This window comes from Helicoverpa zea, chromosome 19, assembly GCF_022581195.2.
Source record: "Helicoverpa zea isolate HzStark_Cry1AcR chromosome 19, ilHelZeax1.1, whole genome shotgun sequence".
Classification (NCBI taxonomy): domain Eukaryota; kingdom Metazoa; phylum Arthropoda; class Insecta; order Lepidoptera; family Noctuidae; genus Helicoverpa; species Helicoverpa zea.
Window position 1 is genome coordinate 6,339,226 of NC_061470.1, and position 18,749 is coordinate 6,357,974.

The following is an 18,749-nucleotide window of genomic DNA, read 5'->3' on the forward strand; positions in this document are numbered from 1 at the left end:
ATATTTTACTGACATTTTGTAAATATTTAAATAGTTTAAACGTGTTTCCGTTAGCATATTACGGTTAGTTATCTTACGCATATTTGTTTTCTGTCACTAAGTATAAAAAACATAATATAGTTATTAACTGTATACAAAGATAAAAGATGATATTTTGACTAGGACTTGCTTACTTAGGTAAACTAGTAGACATGCGTGTTGTTCGAAAGATTACAATAGGCTCGCTTCAAGATTCATGTATAAACACGATTCTTGAATGTTAAAATAATAACACCATGATATGAACAATATTCATTCCTCTGGCTTTATAAGCACAAAAAATATTTTGTTTACTATCAATAACGTTATAACAAAGAGGTTTACTAACTAGCAGTAGCTGCTGTTTATTGTCTGTGGAATATTTGATTTGACATTTCAAGGCGGGAAAATGGAACACCTCATCTGTTACCTTAGCTGTAACGTCCATGATAAAAACTATAATTACAGCAATAAAAGAAGCGAAAAATAAAAAGGAGATTGGGCAAGAATGTATGAAGTTTGGTCCAAATGTCCACCACGAACGAGACCTATATAATTAAATAGTCCACTTAATTTAGAGTAACTTTTACTAAGAAAGTAAAAAAAAACAATGCCAAAAAAAAGTTATAGCCAAAAATGTATTCTTAATTTTCGGTAGTTTTTGTATGTTATCATAATTATTTTTTATTTTATTCCACTTCCCTTTCCGCACTTTATCTAAAACTAAGATGAGTAAGACACATTTGCATATAAACAGCCCATATTTTTTTGCCCGATGGATGTACGAATCACTATATAACCAATTGAGGCGCCAGAAGTACTTGAATATACTCAGCGGTGCCAGGATCTAAGAAAGTTCGATGTAACTGTTGGTGTCTTCTCTCTAATAATGAACAATTCTATTTTGTCAGAAGTTACAGAAAGTACGAGAATCGAACATCACGAAAAGTAATTGAAATTGAAAAAATATATAAAATGTTTTATTTGATTTTGCTATAACTTTTTTCTGGCATTATATTTTTTTTTACTTCCATAACAAAAAATGATCTATATTTAACGGGCTATCTAGCCAAATAGGTCTCGTTCGTGGTGGACATTTGGACCGGAATCGCCCATTGTCCTTTTATTAAAATGTAGATGTTGAATTGAAAATAACTGATACAAAAGCGATCTTAACCTAATACTGATATTAACCCTAAAATGTTTAACCTATTAACAGTATATTAAACTCATACGTTTGTTCGAACATTTAGTAGTCCCTTCATTATATTTAACAGAATATTAAAATAGCTATGAGTACCGTTGCTCGGGACACCGGTATGGCTAGGGTATCATAAATAATTTCGTAGTTAGCCTGCAGTAAAAGTTTATGCCAATACTTCAGAGAACTTTAGTTTGGTATTCGTTTCAAGGTAATTTAATTTATTTTATATCACTGTAATAACTTATTTGATTCATATTTAGTGGTGCAATCGCTGGGTGTTGCACAATTCATGACATGACCGTTTTTTTTATATGTAGCTAAGGCTTCTAAAAGTATGTTTCAGTTGTTTTTACGTTACCTACTTATTGCCCTGCCATATCAGTGTCCTGTCAACATGACAATAATCTTACACCCGACACGGCGACTGTCATCGAAACTGGATCTCATTATACTTTATAGTCCGTATTACTTTAAGACTAGGTTTTTAGACAATTTGTCAACAATTGCAGTATAATATACGTAGTTTCGACATTATGAAACGTAGCAACATAATGTATGAAAATGTAAAATTCTATAAATTAAACTAACTCCTATGTTTGCGCCATTTTGTATTTGGTTTGGTTTGACTTTTATATCACTTTTGAAGGTTTATTATTGTACCACAAGTAGTTTTTTTTTCTAAAGACAGGGAAGATATATGAGGATTGAGAAACTCTAGCTAGCCAGAACAATTGGACATTTAAAGAAATTCCTACCTTCAATTTAAAGTCAAACTATTTTTATTGTTACCAAAGACAAAATGAAGCATACAGTGTTGCCGACTAGAAAATCAATCACAAAAGTTTGTTCTAAAACTAAAAATCACATTTTTGTCAAGATTTAACGTTCACATATGGTTCGACAGCTACATGTTCTTAGGCACTGTTAGACCGTATGCAGAGTATGATTGTATACTATTTAACGTAGGTACGTAAGCATTGTTTTTGTTGATCAACACCGTTACGAAAGCTTATTTTTTATTTGAAGAAAGTTTTTGTTATGTAACTTTGCTAAGTATGAGAAAAACATACATTTAGACCCGTTGTGTTGCAACTTACTGAATATTCCGATAAACTTGATATTAGTTGCTAAAAGTTGGGAAATTAGCAGTATGAACTTTCTGGAATACTAAAGTTGCAACCATAGATACTTAGTTGGTAGGTAACCAAGTACTCGTACATATATTATGTTTGACCACTTCAATACATACAGACCAAATTACACTTTTCTTTTTACACCAATTGGCAACAAATATGTTCATCCAACCAACTAAGTACCCCTACAGAGTGTAGAGGCAAGTATTGCCAGAAAAAAAATGTGAAGTAATAATATTTTTCAATGAACACAATGCTTACAGTACCACATACCTAATACAATATAAAACTGGCTAATAAACGTATCAAATGATTATAAAACGTCGCACAGTCAACATGTCCTATGTCTACACACCTAGGTAATATTCTCTCTTCGACCGGAAATATTACAAAGCTTGTAGCCTTACCGTGATTGGTCACTTTAGGTGCGAAATCATAATTTGTTGCACAGAATATATAACATATTCTCTTACCTGTCTATGATTTAATGTTAACGTCAGGGAATTTATAATTTATCATTACCCTGGTTATTATTTTTACTGTCATTACAGGTAATGAGAATTGTAATTAAAATGAAGTTTATTTTACTTGTTAAATATTTCATTTTCTAGTTGTGTAGATCTAGAAAGTTACTTACTAAGTTGCTACTTTGTTAGTGGTTTCTCAACTACTGCTGCAGAAACCACTAACATTTACATACTTTGTAAATATTTTTTACAAGACGTTACTCACATCAAAAGTTACCAATCAGTTCCCAGGCTATAAACAGAACACAACTAAATAAACTACACAATATTGTAATATCAGAAGCGATCCTTATTTTATATTACATTTTCTTTTCAAAAAAGCACAATATATGTCACTGTTTTGACTCTGCCGACCTATAGTACCAAAAATGCTTTAGCATTTACATTTTTTTATTGTATTCATTAGCTGCCATATTTACGAGAATCTTAACACGTAACAAATAACAAGTAATAAATATATCTTTGATATAAATATTCGTTAAAGAACTACACTAGCCAGGGGACTGAGAAATCTAATTTTATTTAAATTCTTTTTTAACTTTGCTTACCAAAGAGTTAAGCTGATTATCTATGCCTCGATGACATAAACACTGGCTGTTTTTTATTCGCGATTCTTTTTTCAAATTTAAATTGTAGCTAAGTCAGAACAGTGACGTAATACTTACAATACTATCAACGGTTTAATGTTCTTGGTCTGACGAATCGACGTTCTCAGATTGTGCGAATTTCAGGAACACTTGCTCCAATGTCGTTTGACTGAAGCTGTACTCGACTATATTTAGTTTTTCTTTCGCTGGAATAATAACATTGCTCTATAAATGAACAAAATGCGGATGATTATTTGTACGAACTATTTTTATTGTGATTTGACAGCTACGCAATATGGAACGGAATGATAATCTTGTAGCACAATGGCTATTCATAAATTATTTTCTTGTTTGTTTATCAATTGTGTATACTTAATATTGACAATAGTCAAATATCGTAGACTTGAATGAATTCCTTAATGTTAAGTTTAGTTTTACCAAAATTATTAAAATTTAGAAACTTCCAGCTACCAATATTATTTTGTGTGTAATCAGGTCAACTAATATTTAATTGGCGCCCAGACTGGGACTCATATAAGCAGTTCTAATCATCATATTTATCACATTATAAAAGAAAACCTGACCAATTTGACAAGTTTCATTGCCAATGATCAATTTTCCTTTAGAAGATTTGAGAAATTTAAGAAATAAATATTGGCGCCCACCGTGGGACCAGATTGCCTTGTGTTCAGCACAACTTTTGGTGTTCAGCATGTTATCAGATAGTACACTATGGTCCATGATGACCAATACGAGCTTTATCTAATTAAAATTACTTTTGGCGCCCAACTCAAATTGAAATTCATTTTTTCAAATAGGCTTTATAACGGCTCCTTTGAAACTTTTAGCTAGTTATATCTTCCTTTAGTAATACATACCGTCCTCAATCTGCTGGAAACACCTGGCTAGACTGGAGACAGCAGACTGCGGCACGGAGAAGACGAGCCGCTCCGCGAAGCTCTCCTCTAGCACGGCGGCCGGGAATATCTGCCCGACCAGAGCTATCGCTGCTTCGGCGTTCGCGCCACCACCACCGGACTCCGTCCTGTGGGGATTTGAAAAGTATTTGGAGTGGTGAAAATGTGATGGGGTGATGATTTTTTTTGACGGACATAGTGTGGTTCAGCTGATGGGTCATTGAAAAGTTATGGGAACGTGTAAAGGAATTTCTAATTCAGAAAATGGTTTCATATTTTCTTGGATATGTCACCTTTGGATGCGAAAGGTTAAGAAATACAAAAATAGTATACCTAGATAGCAAGAAATATAATAGGTAGGTATAGATTTTTTCAAATAAATCTTGTCCGAAGACGCTTTGCGGATTCAGAGATTCATTTGTATATTTTAGGGCTTTATATAGTATTTCCAGTTGACCAACCAAATTCCACTGGTATTCTCAACTGTGCGTAGCCGCCACACCAGTTTGGTTTATTACTCTGAGGAAATAAATTATTTGTGCGTATCCAAACACGTAATACACAAAAGCTATATCAGTAAAGTATAAAGTAGGTTTATTCTACAGAATGTATTGATATTTGCTGCGTGTCTCTTACCGATGGTGCTGCAGCCTGGGCGGCGGCGGGGTGCCGGCCACGAGCGGCGTGTGGATGCTGGCGTCCACCGCCTCCGCCTCGCCCTCCGCCTCCGCACACACAGAGCCCCCACCCGAACCGCCTGACATTATCACGAGGAAATTTTACAATATACATAACTATATTTAAAACACTTTAAATTCAATGTAGAGATAGATAAAAAGGAGATAGATAAACTAACGAATGAAATGAATGCGAGTCAATACAGAACAGACAGAATATGAGCAAGATTATGACATCCACAGTCTAATGGTGACATTCACACCGACATTCATGTAAACAAAATGAGCATGAGAAATGTTATTTAAGTTAAACAAATATACTTAAGGACAATAAAACTCTCAATTTCTGTAGCTGTAAACACAGTACTACTTACCCTCATCAGCTTCTCCTAATGACGGCGAGTTTTCATTCGATCTGAGCGGTGATGGTGACAATGACTCCGTCTCCATCATCTGCTTATTTAGACAAAAATAATTTAAATATTTATGTTTTGGCGCCCACACTGGGACCTTAGCAATGTTCCAAAGATTGGATTTGGGTTGTATGACAAAATTATTCATAACTCCTACTTACAGTAGTCTTCTGATTGCTGTTACCAATCTTCATTTCTAATGTGTATCCAGCACCGTACAAATTCTTCAAATGTTGTGTTGAGCCGATACATCTACATATATATTTAACCAAAAATATTATTATTACATAAATATTATTTTAAGTGTGTATTATATTTTAAAATTATTGTTTTTTCACTGACCTGAGGCCTCCTTTGACCATGATGCCGACTCTGGAACATAAAGCATCAGCCTCTTCCATGGAATGTGTCGTTAGTATAGCACCTTTTTTACCCTGTAACAAAATATTAAGATAAAGACGTTCTAGCCAAAAACTGTCGAAAGTTCTTAAAAACATAATATGTGGCCATTTTTTTTTAAACATTGAGTTAAGCTCCTAATGTTACTAGTAGCTGTCGATGTCAGAGACAGGCCCATCAGAGTCACAGGACATGGCTACACAGACAAGAGGGAGAGATAGGTCTCAGACTACCTGGGTGACGAATGCCCGTTGGGATATGTGGGAGTTGGGCCTATCTACTGACGATGATTACCAGCGGAGAGAAATGATGAGGAGGAGAAATCAGGCACATTGAACAAATCTTCGTATCCTTCCAGGTTCGTAGCAAGGAGGATTCATATCTAACACGGCCGTGTTATGATGGTTATTGGTCTCAGACTACCAGGTTATTGCCTGGTACTTTCAAGATAATTTCTTAGTTACATACCTGGAAGCTAGCCAGTATCGTGTCCCAGAGGAAGCGCTTGCTGCGCGGGTCCATGCCGGTGGAGGGCTCGTCGAGCAGCACGACGCGCGGGCTGCCCACCATGGCCAGCGCGAACGACAGCTTGCGCCGCGTGCCGCCCGAGCACTCCTCCGCGTTCTTGCCCGCGTGCTCCATTATTTGGAGACCGTTTAGGTATGCGTCTACTATCCTGGAAGATGAAGAAGTTGGGTAAAGACCTGAGGGGAAGTTACATGATACTATCGTAATATATAGTCATATAACTCCAACTATATCATATATAGTTATATGATTGATCATGTCTTAATTGAAAAAGGTCTACAGACCAAAACTACAATCAGGTCAGTACAATTTCGAAGTCTATCTACACTGGAGACGAAGAAGTATATAAATAAGCAAGTCCCTACCCCGGTCCCTTTCGACACTACAGTCTTTTAAGCGACGACAATCACAACCAACAGAAAAGACGTCGCGTCGGGCTCCCGTGACATGTAAATGTTTTACATGATACGATAAATCATACAAGGACTAGGTTATAATTTTTGTGTGCATGAAAAAGAAAAACAACAATCTGCAGGTGAATGATGACAAAAATCGCTTGGTGTACTAACCTAGGAGTATCCGCCTTACTAACGCCCCGTATGGCGGCATAACACTCGATGTGCTCCCGGATGGTGACGTTCTTCCAGAGCGCGTCGTGCTGCGGGCAGTAGCCCAGCATCATGAACGCTGACGCCTGAGAGTCGTCGATGTTCTGACTGCCTAGCATTACCTGGGGGAAAAGAGCAGCTTAATAATGAGCGGAAATAACATTGGAGACGGTGACTGTCTCTGAGGAGTCCTAGGTGTAAAAAATTTGTTCAAGGTTCGTTTATAAAGTTCAAATTAAAGACCATAAGGGTAAATCCATTGGGCATTCAAAGGTTTACTGAGCTATTATTTAATACTTTAAAATATATAAATTGCTGAGCAGATAGAACTTCAATATGAATATGAGTATTTTGAGATGCGCTTATGGATACATGATCGTTAAAATTACAAAATTCAGTTAATCACCTTCCCTAATCAATACAAAAACACGATGCCAAAACTTACAGTGCCATTAGTAGGCCTCTCTTCGGCAGTAATGATCTTCATAGTAGTAGTCTTCCCGGCGCCGTTATGCCCCAGCAGACCAAACACCTCCCCCCCCTCAACTGCTAAGCTGAGTCGCTGGAGCCCCACGAACCGCGACCGCGCCCGAGAAGAAGTTTCTTCCTGGTGTGACCAGCAGGAGCCCCCGCTGCCGGTGCCGCGGACTTTGTATTCTTTTCGTAAGTTCTGGAAGGTATTGTAATGTTTAGTTGGGAATTTAGAGGTCGAGTGCTTCAGATATCAAAGGATGACTGAAGGGGCTGTAGGGATTAGATATGTATGAAATAGAGGCTTGATAATCAGGATCTTGCAGATTTTTTTTTGTAACTGGATAATTTTATTGCCTTAACGCGTGCTGTTAAATCGTAATATGCTCTTCAAAAGTTTGTAGGTTCATCAAAAATGATCCTCTAGACTAGACCTCTGATTTTCTCCCGTGAGATATAGATATGAATAATTTCACGATGTTCTTTATATTTATCCAGACAACCATGGAGTATCTCCTAAAGAAGTAAGTTATCCGCTGTCCGCCGCTCTCCGGCGTGCTGCGCTGCGCTATATACACTAGGTCAGTGGTTCCCAAACTTATTTTGTCTACTGCCCACTTTGAGAATAAATATTTTTTTAGCGCCCCCCATTTTTTCTCCTATTTAAAAACTACTATAACTTCAAATTAAATTAATTAATTATTGTGACCTATAAATGTTTATTAACGGAGAGTTCTAAACGAAACTTTTACTATAACCCGCAACTTGAAACCTGAGCGCAGGTAGGTAAAATACCGCGGCGCTTAGGTCTCAAGTTGACTCTTACAGTGGCGGCGTAGCATCGGGTGGCACCCGGGGCGGACTACCTATTGAGCACCCCCCAAAAAAACGACAAAATATGGTGCAATATGGTCATTCATGGTACTTTTTGCCTGGTTTAACATAAAGAAACCGGAGACAGATCACTTCAAACTTTTGAAGCGCTAGCGAAGCGAGCCCGTAATTTTTGAGTTTTGGGACATAATAGAACCCGAACATGTCTTACAAAAACCAGTCACAAGTGAAAAAGCCGCGAGCGTAGCGAGCGCGAAATTTTTGAGTTTTGGAAGAGTAAAGTACCAAAACAAGTTAAAAAAAACCGCGCAAATTGTTTAGTTTTGGAGCACAAAAGTACCTCAACAAGTGACTCGTCTCTTCTGCCCGTGCCTACCTGGTCGTACAACTTGAACCAGCCGACTGATACAGGAATTCACAATTCGGGTTATTTAACAAAAACTTGTTAAAACATGATAGATATCTACGAGTACTAATAACTATCAAAATGCGAAAGTGCGAAGTTATTTGTTTGTTTGTGTCTACTTTAATTACGAAACGGAGCGACCGATTGACATTGACATGATTTTTATTTTTTCTATATTCAGTAAAATAGGACAGATATATGAACTACGTGGAGAGAAATATAGAACCGAGTCTGAGCAATCTTGTAATTCATATTAGTTGATGTTCACAAGTCGTTGTCTAAGAGGCCTCCTAGCTAAATAAAATTACAAATCACCCCCCAGGCCTCTACACAACGCCCCTATTTTCTTTCTGGGTCTCTTACCGCCCCCCTTGAGACCTGCAGCGCCCACAAGGGGGCGTTATCGCCCACTTTGGGAACCACTGCACTAGGTACTGACATGCACGACGAGCGGCGGCGCGCTGTGCGAGGGCTGGCGCAGCAGCGCGTGCACGCGGCGCCGCTCGCGCCGCACGTCCGCGTCCTCGCACGCCTCGCCGCCCGCCTCCGCCTCCGCCTGGCCGCCGCTCTCCGACGTGCTGCGCTGCGCTATATACACTAGGTACTGACATGCACGACGAGCGGCGGCGCGCTGTGCGAGGGCTGGCGCAGCAGCGCGTGCACGCGGCGCCGCTCGCGCCGCACGTCCGCGTCCTCGCACGCCTCGCCGCCCGCCTCCGCCTCCGCCTGGCCGCCGCTCTCCGACGTGCTGCGCTGCGCTATATACACTAGGTACTGACATGCACGACGAGCGGCGGCGCGCTGTGCGAGGGCTGGCGCAGCAGCGCGTGCACGCGGCGCCGCTCGCGCCGCACGTCCGCGTCCTCGCACGCCTCGCCGCCCGCCTCCGCCTCCGCCTGGCCGCCGCTCTCCGACGTGCTGCGCTTGCGCTGAGGACAAAACACAGTGTTTAATTCAATATTTAGTTAAGCCTTACATATAAGTGAATTTACAGAGTAGAAAAAACCATTGCTTGGTTTGTACGAACTTTGCAAGAATGATGTTATAGAACGAGCGACAGATTTATGCCACTCGTTTGTGCGCGGAAAATTCGCCAGCGTCAATGTACTTACAGGACATATCCTGCCGCCGGACTTGAGCCTGTCGGCGGCAAGGAGCGCGGCGCCACAGAGCGGCACGTGCAGCAACATGGCCGCCACCAGCACCCACACCTCGGCTGTGAAGTAGCTGCTCAGCGCTGGAGTCGTGCAGAGACCACGGAGGTTGCATGTTACGTATACCCTGGGACGGAAAAGTAGGTATGCAATACTTTTGTAGGGACACATGTAAGTATGTATAGCGGAGTGCAAGGTAAGCAAAAACGTGAGAGCGGGAGGCATGCAAGGAACGGACAGTTACTGCGCACTGGTCCGAGTGAACGGTTCTCTTTGGGGGTTTACGAAAAATATCCGAACACCGTGTTTCACTCAACCCTTTGCATCACCGACCAGTAAAGGCAGTACTCAATTAGGGATTCCGCCTAACAACCGAATCCTAAACTTTGAATCGAAGTTTGGCATTTGCCCACTTGTGAGACGGCTTTGGACTGCGATAGGCTGATGATGATGATGATGATGATGAGACGGCTTTTGGTTTTACGGCCGTTACAAATATTCTATATAATATCTCTTTTTTCTTTACTACAGATAGGAATTTGACATTACGTGTATTGTATAGGGCCAATGTCAATTTTTTTCACTAGTGAGCAATTGAAATGGTAGGTTAGGTAGTATATTGGGAAGGATATTAGTGGTAATGCGTATATTGATTTGCACTCACCTATCAACGTAGTATATGATGGCGTATGGTATGTACATCACATCGAGGAAACTGAACACTAAGTGCAAGTAGAACGCTATGTCGCTACCTGAAAAGAAGAACATGATAAGTATGCAATTCTCATAACAATTATCTACCATTCAAATTTTAATACAAAAGACTTCTTTTTTCTTGAATTTCATGATAAGTTTTAAAAAGTATTTATTTTGTGGAAAAAGTGAGCAGATCTGAACATCCTATGTAGCTAGGTGAATCCTAAATTATCTCAGGTCCTCTAAAAGAACCTAAAAAAAACTCACCCCATTTAAAAGTATCAAGCACCGCAACCAATATGAAGGGTATGACGCCAACCCACGTGGTTATGTTCGGCATGATACTCTGCGCGGAGTCCATCTTGTCGAAGATGTATGACAGACACGTGTTGAACAAGATGGCGGACGGACTGTAGAGGAGGAGGAGGCCTGATAGCATTGTTATTGCTGAGCCGTTTGTTAAGCTGGGGATATCGTTGAGGATTACCTGCGAAGGAAAACCATGATTTGATAACATCTGATATAAGTATTTCCTGGATAATATGATATAGAAGTATGTCTTGGATTGGTGCAGTTGGCAGATATTTTTATACGACCACTACATCCTAAATGTAGCGGCTAAATACAGGGGGTTCAAGATATGAGAAAATACATCAGACAGAGAACCATATGGCGAGAGAACTTTAGCAACTTTTTTCATCTCATCTGATCATTAAGTCCCTAAGATGAGATGCGATTTTAATAAGATAAACTGCAGTGCAAGCAGAAATTGCTTTAACCACGTGTTTTTCACACACTTCTAGGAATGAAAACGATAAAAGAGGAGAGAGTACTTACCAACACGAGTACTCCAACGCTGGTGAGGATCATAATGAAGATCAGTATGGTGAAGTACGTGAGGAAGTACATGCTCATCGACAGCCCGTTCACTCGCAACTGGTTCTTGGCTTTTATCTACAGGAAGAAGATCCATTAACACAATTTCAAATTGTGCAGTTTTATAGAGAGTGAATTGAATTAATACTGACAACATTAATTGATCATCTATATATTTTTTTATTCAAATGAACCCTGCATAGGATATCATCTGTTAACATGCCAAATGTTTCAATTCACTTCACAGTTTCAATTCATTCATGCAGTAGTTACGATATCCACAACGTCAAAGTTAGGTTCTTCTTTTACACTTTACAACCTATCCATCTTAACTTTGACATACTACAATACCTATTAGTTCAGTATCAATCCCACTCACCTCACGATCATAAACGATATCAACAGCCAAGGTAACAGGCACCAACGCGAAGATCATGCCCATGAATATGGCACACACAACATTGCCCAAGTTGAACTCCTCCTGTTGCTCCGTCTGCTGGAAGGGGTGAGCCAGCACTTCTATCGGCTTGAAGCTCTCCATCATACCTGATGCTGACATTAGGACCCTGGGGAGATGAGAGAGAAGATTTTAGGTTTGTTGGGTAGAGTGAGGGTAATTTGATAATGGTGGGGGGGATTGTTTTTGCCACGTTGTGATTTGTCATATGTGGTGCTTTGGGCATTTTCTTATGAACTGTATTTATTGGCTTATGTATTGCGACTTATACTATATTGAGAATCCCTTTATTGACAAAATATTAAAAACTGTATGCTTTATTCCTTCGCTTCCTTTCTGTTCTCTATTTCTGTGCCTTCGCTATTTATTATTAGTTCCAATTTGGCCCAAAGTTATGCGGTATGGTCAAAGTATCTGGCTATACGGTTCTTAATTTTAGTTTAAGGTAGAAGTGATAGCAAACTTACCTATAAACACTATTGTCCAACAAATTAACAATGATAGGCAAGCTGTGCGTATAAGTACTATTGTAATAGGCCATGATTTTCCCATAGGGTATCAAGCTATCTCTCAAGCTGAACGCTCCAAAATTCTCCATGTCTAATAGACTCGAGAAGTTTCCATCAAAGTCTATGATAGGGAATGCTCCCAAAGACTCTAAGGAGTCCCTAAGGTCTGTGATTTCTTTGAAATTGTCCTGTTCACTGTACACGGCTATGGGGGTCTTGTTGAAATAAGCGTTGGGGTCTAGCTTGAGTGGCTGCATTCGGAAGAAGACGATTTGTCTGGATTTCATGTAGAGACCCAGTGCGCAGGATACTGAAAGAACAATTGGTTACTGTAGCTTAAAACAAAAAGAAGAAATGGCACTCTATGTAGTGTAATCAACCTGAATAACTTCTGGAATTCTGAGAAAGTGATAGCTGTATCCTTCACAATATTGCAAAGAGAGAATCAATGAAACTAGTTAAGTAAAATCATTGAACAAGAGATACAAAAGTACTTTATCGAGCTTCTTCTTCTTCTTCTTCTTCAGAACTTGCTGAAGGCTCGTAACTCCAATGTAGTACTTACGAGGCCAAAACGCTTTTAACAACAAAAATATAAATGCAGATAATTATGATTACAGTTTATTACTTACTGATAGGCATGAAGATCATGACATAAAGCTTGTAGGGATCCCGGATCATGCGCATCATCCTAATATAGACGAGAGCGCAGAATGTTCTCCAACAAGTAGGATTTGTCTTCACTGTCTCGCCGAGAGCATCCACTGAAATCGGGACTTCTGGAGCCACCTGGAATAGAAGGATAATTTGGATAGAGTAGTTATTAAGAGTGCTACATACAAGTTTTCCGACGTTCGGAACGAAAAATTGCTCTGTTCTGTGTTCTTCTACTAAGAAGAGGCAAAAAAATTACTACCTTAAAACTTAACTATCCATTAGTTATCTCGAGTTGTCTCTAGTGATGTCGTTAAGTCTATAGTCAACTCTAGTTATCTGTAGGGATCTCTTGTAATCTCAAGTTATCTCTGGTCTTCTCCAGTTATCTTCTAGTCATCTCTAGCTTATTTATCGTACCACCGAATGGCACAGACCTTCCATACAGAGAAGGATTAAGCTTAAAATTTTAGTATCAAGAAGACATTACCTTGACATGTTCGACGCCATGAGTGGTAGAATGTAGCGCGTGTGATGCAGGTGGAGTAGGTAATGATGTGGCTTTCTGACCTTCTTTGTCATTTAACTCCTGAGAAAACAAAGATTTGTCAATGGTATGGCTAAAGTAGGCGTTTTGGGGTTTAATTTTGCTACATATACATCTGTCTGTGTAGGTTTAGTGGGCTGCGGGATTGTTCGAAAGAGTTACCGCGGCCCTGGTACATAAAAGGCCTACGAAGGAACATGATAGGTTTTAGTCAGTAAAAGTCTGATACTCCCTCACCGCTACTAACCCATAGTAAGAGAAGGCATTTGATGATGTCCCATCGAAAAAAAAATATTCTAGGTTTATGTATAGCGAATCGACTATCAATAAATAATTTAACAGCGTGATGTAGGAATATCTTACCTGATAACTTAACGTCTTGCTCTGTAACGACAAACTCCTGGAGAGTGCTCGAGCCCTCACTAACTTTACTGATGACACTCCTTCAACCGCCTCCGTCTCTTCAGCGTTCTCTCCTTCTAGACTGAGGAACACCTCTTCCAAAGTTGTCATTGATACACCGTAACTTGTGATTCCTGAAGAAAAAAAACGATTTTTTGTTATTTTATTTACCCAACTGCTAAGGTTTTGTTTTTTATATATTTCTTCAACAGTCTGCATATGCTTCATGCAATTTTCTATTTAATTGACATAATCTTAGTGAAGAATATATTGCACTTGGCTTGTAGTATCTAAGAAGTTAATATATGTATGAACCAACATATTGGCTATGATCCCGGAAGAGAAAGAACGAGGCTGTGTTCATCATTGTGTTTTTCTACTGTCAACAATGCTCAGCGCATCACTCACGATACGAAAATGCATATCTAAATATCAAATGTACAACTTAGCCTACCCCATCCTACAACCTTTCCTGCTTACTATTTCTACTCACCAAGTCTATTAGTCTTCTCCTTAATCTCCTGCTCGATAGCATTGAACAGCGGTGGGAACAAATGCACGGCGTAGTGAGGGAGTATATAGGAGAGCTCTCTACCATGACGACGAGCCTTCTCAGCGCGGGGCACGTGGCCTCGGACTAGGCGGGTGATTTGGTGCTCTCGACACGCTCCTGAAGAAGACATTTTTGAAAAGGAAAGTGTTAGTTTCGGTACAGCTAGTTAATTAGGTGAACCTTTTTTGTAGCTCAACTGATTGTAAACAAAAAGTGCATGCTATATGCAGGAATTGCATGAGAGACTTTTCAATAAACTTACCATCCAACACTAAAGTCAAGTGATATCCGATTCCGAATTTGTTTTTCAAAAATAATGATGTGCCTGCACACCGAACCTGCAACAGACAGTTTCCATTAAAATATCTCTATAGTATGACATAGAACAGGTATATTCCCACTGTGATTTGTCCAAGATATTACCTAGAGGATAAACAGTATATACGCACCCTGCCTTTACTAATCACAGCCTTCCTGTCACCCAGGATATCAGCCTCGTCCATGAAGTGTGTAGTCAGTAGCAGCACCTTGCCGTGCCGGGCTCTCTGCAGGATGCGCCACGTCTGACGCCGGGAGACAGGGTCTACTCCCGCTGTTGGCTCGTCCAGGATTATAATCTGGGGGAATTTGAGGAGTGCTAAGGCTCAAAACATATACAATTTAGGAAAAAAAAAGATAAGTAAGATAAATTAGAACAGGGAGACTTGACATGATCCTTGTGAAAGTAAAGGGAACTATGCACGATGAGAGATGAATAACTTAAGTATATAATAACTTATAATATCTGAATGTTATGAATAACTTAGGTAAATAGATTAAGCTTTGGATACTCTTTACAATGAGACTTATGGACTCGCCAATATTGTATTAAGGATTGCTTACCTTAGGGTCACCTATAAACGCGATGGCTATACTAAGTTTCCTCTTCTGTCCTCCCGATAGATGTTTAGAAAATACGTTAGCCTGATCTAATAGTCCGACATCTGAAAGCGCTTTGTGAATTTCTTCTGACAGCCTTTTACGGGGAATACCCTGGAAATAAAACACAATATTTTATCACACGTTATCATCATGCCGTGTAAGACATCCATCAAAGTTCTTTTTTATAATTTACTGGGTTTCTAAGAGTAACTGTTTTTTTAAGTCGCGATCCATCATTTTTTTCAACTTGAAACAGACGACATAGCTAAACGAGAATGAAATAGACCACATAAATATGACTTTAATATTATTATATTAATGCATGCAACTTACCTTGACAGCAGCAAAGAACTGCAGATGCTCCTTGACGGATAGTAGATCAAAGAGCACATCTTGTTGAGGACACACGCCGATCATTTGACGAATCTCATGCATATCGTTAGGATCTCTGTAGATAGAAAACTTGAATTTAGACCCGAGAATGAAATCATCAATGGTTAACATTTTGTTAAGCCAATAAGAAGAAAAATAAATATAAAAAAACACGCTTTTTGTAACGTTTCTTATACATATACGTCATCAGAACTCAGAGCGTGTGCAAAATTTCAACCTAATCTAAGGCCGGGAAGTGGGTCAAATTAAGATTCCAAGACTTTCTTACATACATAGTTACAAGTGAAGCTAATATAAGCAGCTAAAAATGAAGAAAATAGAGACAGAATATAGTAGGATTTTCGGTGTGATCATGTTTGTTATTTAGCATCATAATTAAATATCGTTCTACAAAAATGAAGAGATACAAACTCAGTTATGTGACTGCCAACTTACCTAACATCAAGTCCATATACGTAGGCAGTTCCATTAGTAGGTGCCGTCAATCCAGTGAGGATGTTGAAGAGAGTAGACTTGCCAGCACCATTGTGGCCCAGCACAGCAGTAATCTGACCTTCATAGATGCTCAGGTCGATGTTGTCTATAGCTTTGATCTCGGGTTTCCGACAGTGGCGGAAACTTTTTTGAAGGCCTACGATTCTGATTGCTTCCTTGTCTTGAAGTTCCCTGGAGATAAAACATATTTTGTGTAGTAATAATTTGGGACCAACTGTGTGTTTTTACAAGTACATGTATGTATATGTAAGTCATTTTGTTGCATATAGCCCTTTGGTTAGACTCTTGAGATGGCCTTTTTAACAAGTTCAGTATATATGATTCAAAGATGCAGTCCACTGTGCCTTGAAACTTGCTCGTGGCAGGACCTAACGAGGGCATCCGGCCATGCAAGTGTAGTCTCACCATAAGACATGTCATCGACACGAAAGAAGAAGAATAAAAGATGCAGTACCAGCAAATTCAAATTGCAGCATACTCAGAGCTATACGTTATGGATAATAATGATGAACTAATAAAACTGTCAGTTCCAAATAGAACTTTGAGAAATGTTTCAATTTGCTTATTATCGGGAACTACTAACACTAAATTGATAGTATCTAATCATAGAACTTATAGTACGGATAATTTAATGGCGCTTTGGCACTAAGTCGTAATGCTAAGGCGCTCTTGCAATTTGGCAGAACGCCCAAACATCACCATTTAGATCTGCAATTTAATTCATAGAGTAAATAATGCGACTGTGTTTATGTTTTCATTTGGACTTAGAACGTTTGTCATAGGTAACTTTTAGATAGGAACTTCATAATAATTTTATAAACGGTCTTCCAAAGCTTTAGTCTATTTTGTAAATATCCTATTCCGGTTCTTTAACTTTGCAGCAATGCAGTTTCACATTTCGTAAACTCGCTACGACTTTGCACCAACGTACTTTAATCACATGCGCTAGCATTTTGGATGACATCAGATGATCTCTGAAAGGAAAGGAGAATGGCGCGTGTGTTCGTAGTACCACATTTACTCCGAGATTGAAATGTGATTATAGAGGTAATGCAAATAGCTAAAGACTGTATATGACTGCATCGATGTGAACGACAACGGCCCTAAAATACTACTACTGTCTGTAATTCAATTTGACATATACCTATGTAATAAGAAAAAGTTTGATCATAAATACCTAGGAACTGGTTCAATATCTTTGTTATGAGAAGCCGCCTCGCCGTTGGAATGGAAATGTACTGCCGACACTCGGCCTCGTCTGCTGCCGATCCAGAAAGATGGGAGTAAGCAGAACCAAGGCTTCTGTTTGATTCCATATTCACCTGGAAAGAGGATAATGTCGGTCATGTTCCTATCGGTACAGCTTTTTTTAATAATCTTGTCTTCGCCGATCCCTTGTTACTTCGATAGATAGCTCTTAGTTGGTTCTAGGAATCTGTTGGCTTAAATGAAAACCTTGGCAGTTAAATAACTGCAGACTTGAATGAAAGTTTTTACAACCAAAACCAAAAAAAAACTAAATTATTAATTAACTAAAAAACTAATTTTACTTAGGTGGATATATTGTCATATAAATATTCTGTTCAGTTATATACCACTTTATAAAAACTTTATACATAAAACAATCGAGTACATATTTAAACTCTGAAAGATGGATGTGTTGTCATCAGATCTTTTTGCTCCTATCTTCCTCACTTACTAGGTATAACGGCATCCAGCCAGTAGGCAGCCAGTCCATACAGCACGGTGTCTACTGCCATCATGATGAGACTGCCTCCGAAGGGCACTCCTGGACCGCTCCATAAGTTTTCCCAGGTGACGCCTACTCCTGCCATGTCTAGGACTAAAGCCTGGAGGAAATATTCATAAAGTTAGTAGTAAGCCTAGAGTTTTTATGTCATTGGTGATGCTTCAAGGGGTGTTTTATATCTATAGTTATCGGCACGAATCTTGAGCTCTGACCTTCACCTGCGCAGAAGTAATTTATTGGGTCTCTTATGTAGTATGAAGTGAGGCGCGGGGCGGGCTAAAGCGGTGATTGGCCCGCAGTGCATCGCGTCATAGCCGTCACTCGGGATTGGTTCTTTGCTAATAAATCACTTCTGCACAGATGTAGGTCAGAGCTCAAGATCCGTGCCGATAACTGTAAAGTTAGCTTTTTATAAGAGGTATTTTTAAACCTGTAAATCTTCCGTTTATTGTAACCGTAACCATATTTTCTATAATAGCCCGGTCAAAATAGACATTTGAAATAACAAAAATTCCCACAAAGCTGATTTTTGGTGGAGAGCTAGATTTGATCATTATAAATAAAATACTAAAAGTCCCCATTGATCTCATGAGTGCGTCAAAAGTTATTCGAGGTCAAAT

General features: G+C 39.2%; 1 protein-coding gene across 1 annotated transcript in view; it reads right to left on the reverse strand.

Annotated features, from left to right (window-relative positions):
* Nucleotides 1-3,093: 3,093 nt before the first annotated feature.
* The window catches only part of LOC124639503 (cholesterol transporter ABCA5-like), a 40,926-nt gene continuing 25,270 nt past the window's right edge, over nucleotides 3,094-18,749 (reverse strand). Inside the window, exons 10-36 of the mRNA XM_047176903.1 lie at nucleotides 18,079-18,229; nucleotides 17,557-17,701; nucleotides 16,320-16,550; nucleotides 15,825-15,939; nucleotides 15,453-15,602; nucleotides 15,020-15,187; nucleotides 14,833-14,908; nucleotides 14,511-14,687; nucleotides 13,979-14,151; nucleotides 13,559-13,657; nucleotides 13,047-13,203; nucleotides 12,373-12,724; nucleotides 11,828-12,014; nucleotides 11,410-11,526; nucleotides 10,840-11,059; nucleotides 10,541-10,628; nucleotides 9,835-10,003; nucleotides 9,502-9,651; nucleotides 7,457-7,681; nucleotides 6,973-7,133; nucleotides 6,344-6,551; nucleotides 5,819-5,910; nucleotides 5,638-5,728; nucleotides 5,438-5,516; nucleotides 5,023-5,143; nucleotides 4,348-4,514; nucleotides 3,094-3,675 (exon numbers count right to left, since the gene is read on the reverse strand). Of these exons, the coding sequence (XP_047032859.1) occupies nucleotides 3,563-3,675; nucleotides 4,348-4,514; nucleotides 5,023-5,143; nucleotides 5,438-5,516; nucleotides 5,638-5,728; nucleotides 5,819-5,910; nucleotides 6,344-6,551; nucleotides 6,973-7,133; nucleotides 7,457-7,681; nucleotides 9,502-9,651; nucleotides 9,835-10,003; nucleotides 10,541-10,628; nucleotides 10,840-11,059; nucleotides 11,410-11,526; nucleotides 11,828-12,014; nucleotides 12,373-12,724; nucleotides 13,047-13,203; nucleotides 13,559-13,657; nucleotides 13,979-14,151; nucleotides 14,511-14,687; nucleotides 14,833-14,908; nucleotides 15,020-15,187; nucleotides 15,453-15,602; nucleotides 15,825-15,939; nucleotides 16,320-16,550; nucleotides 17,557-17,701; nucleotides 18,079-18,229 (4,182 nt within the window). The 3' untranslated portion in view covers nucleotides 3,094-3,562. The remainder of the gene's footprint in view (nucleotides 3,676-4,347; nucleotides 4,515-5,022; nucleotides 5,144-5,437; nucleotides 5,517-5,637; nucleotides 5,729-5,818; nucleotides 5,911-6,343; nucleotides 6,552-6,972; nucleotides 7,134-7,456; nucleotides 7,682-9,501; nucleotides 9,652-9,834; nucleotides 10,004-10,540; nucleotides 10,629-10,839; nucleotides 11,060-11,409; nucleotides 11,527-11,827; nucleotides 12,015-12,372; nucleotides 12,725-13,046; nucleotides 13,204-13,558; nucleotides 13,658-13,978; nucleotides 14,152-14,510; nucleotides 14,688-14,832; nucleotides 14,909-15,019; nucleotides 15,188-15,452; nucleotides 15,603-15,824; nucleotides 15,940-16,319; nucleotides 16,551-17,556; nucleotides 17,702-18,078; nucleotides 18,230-18,749) is intronic.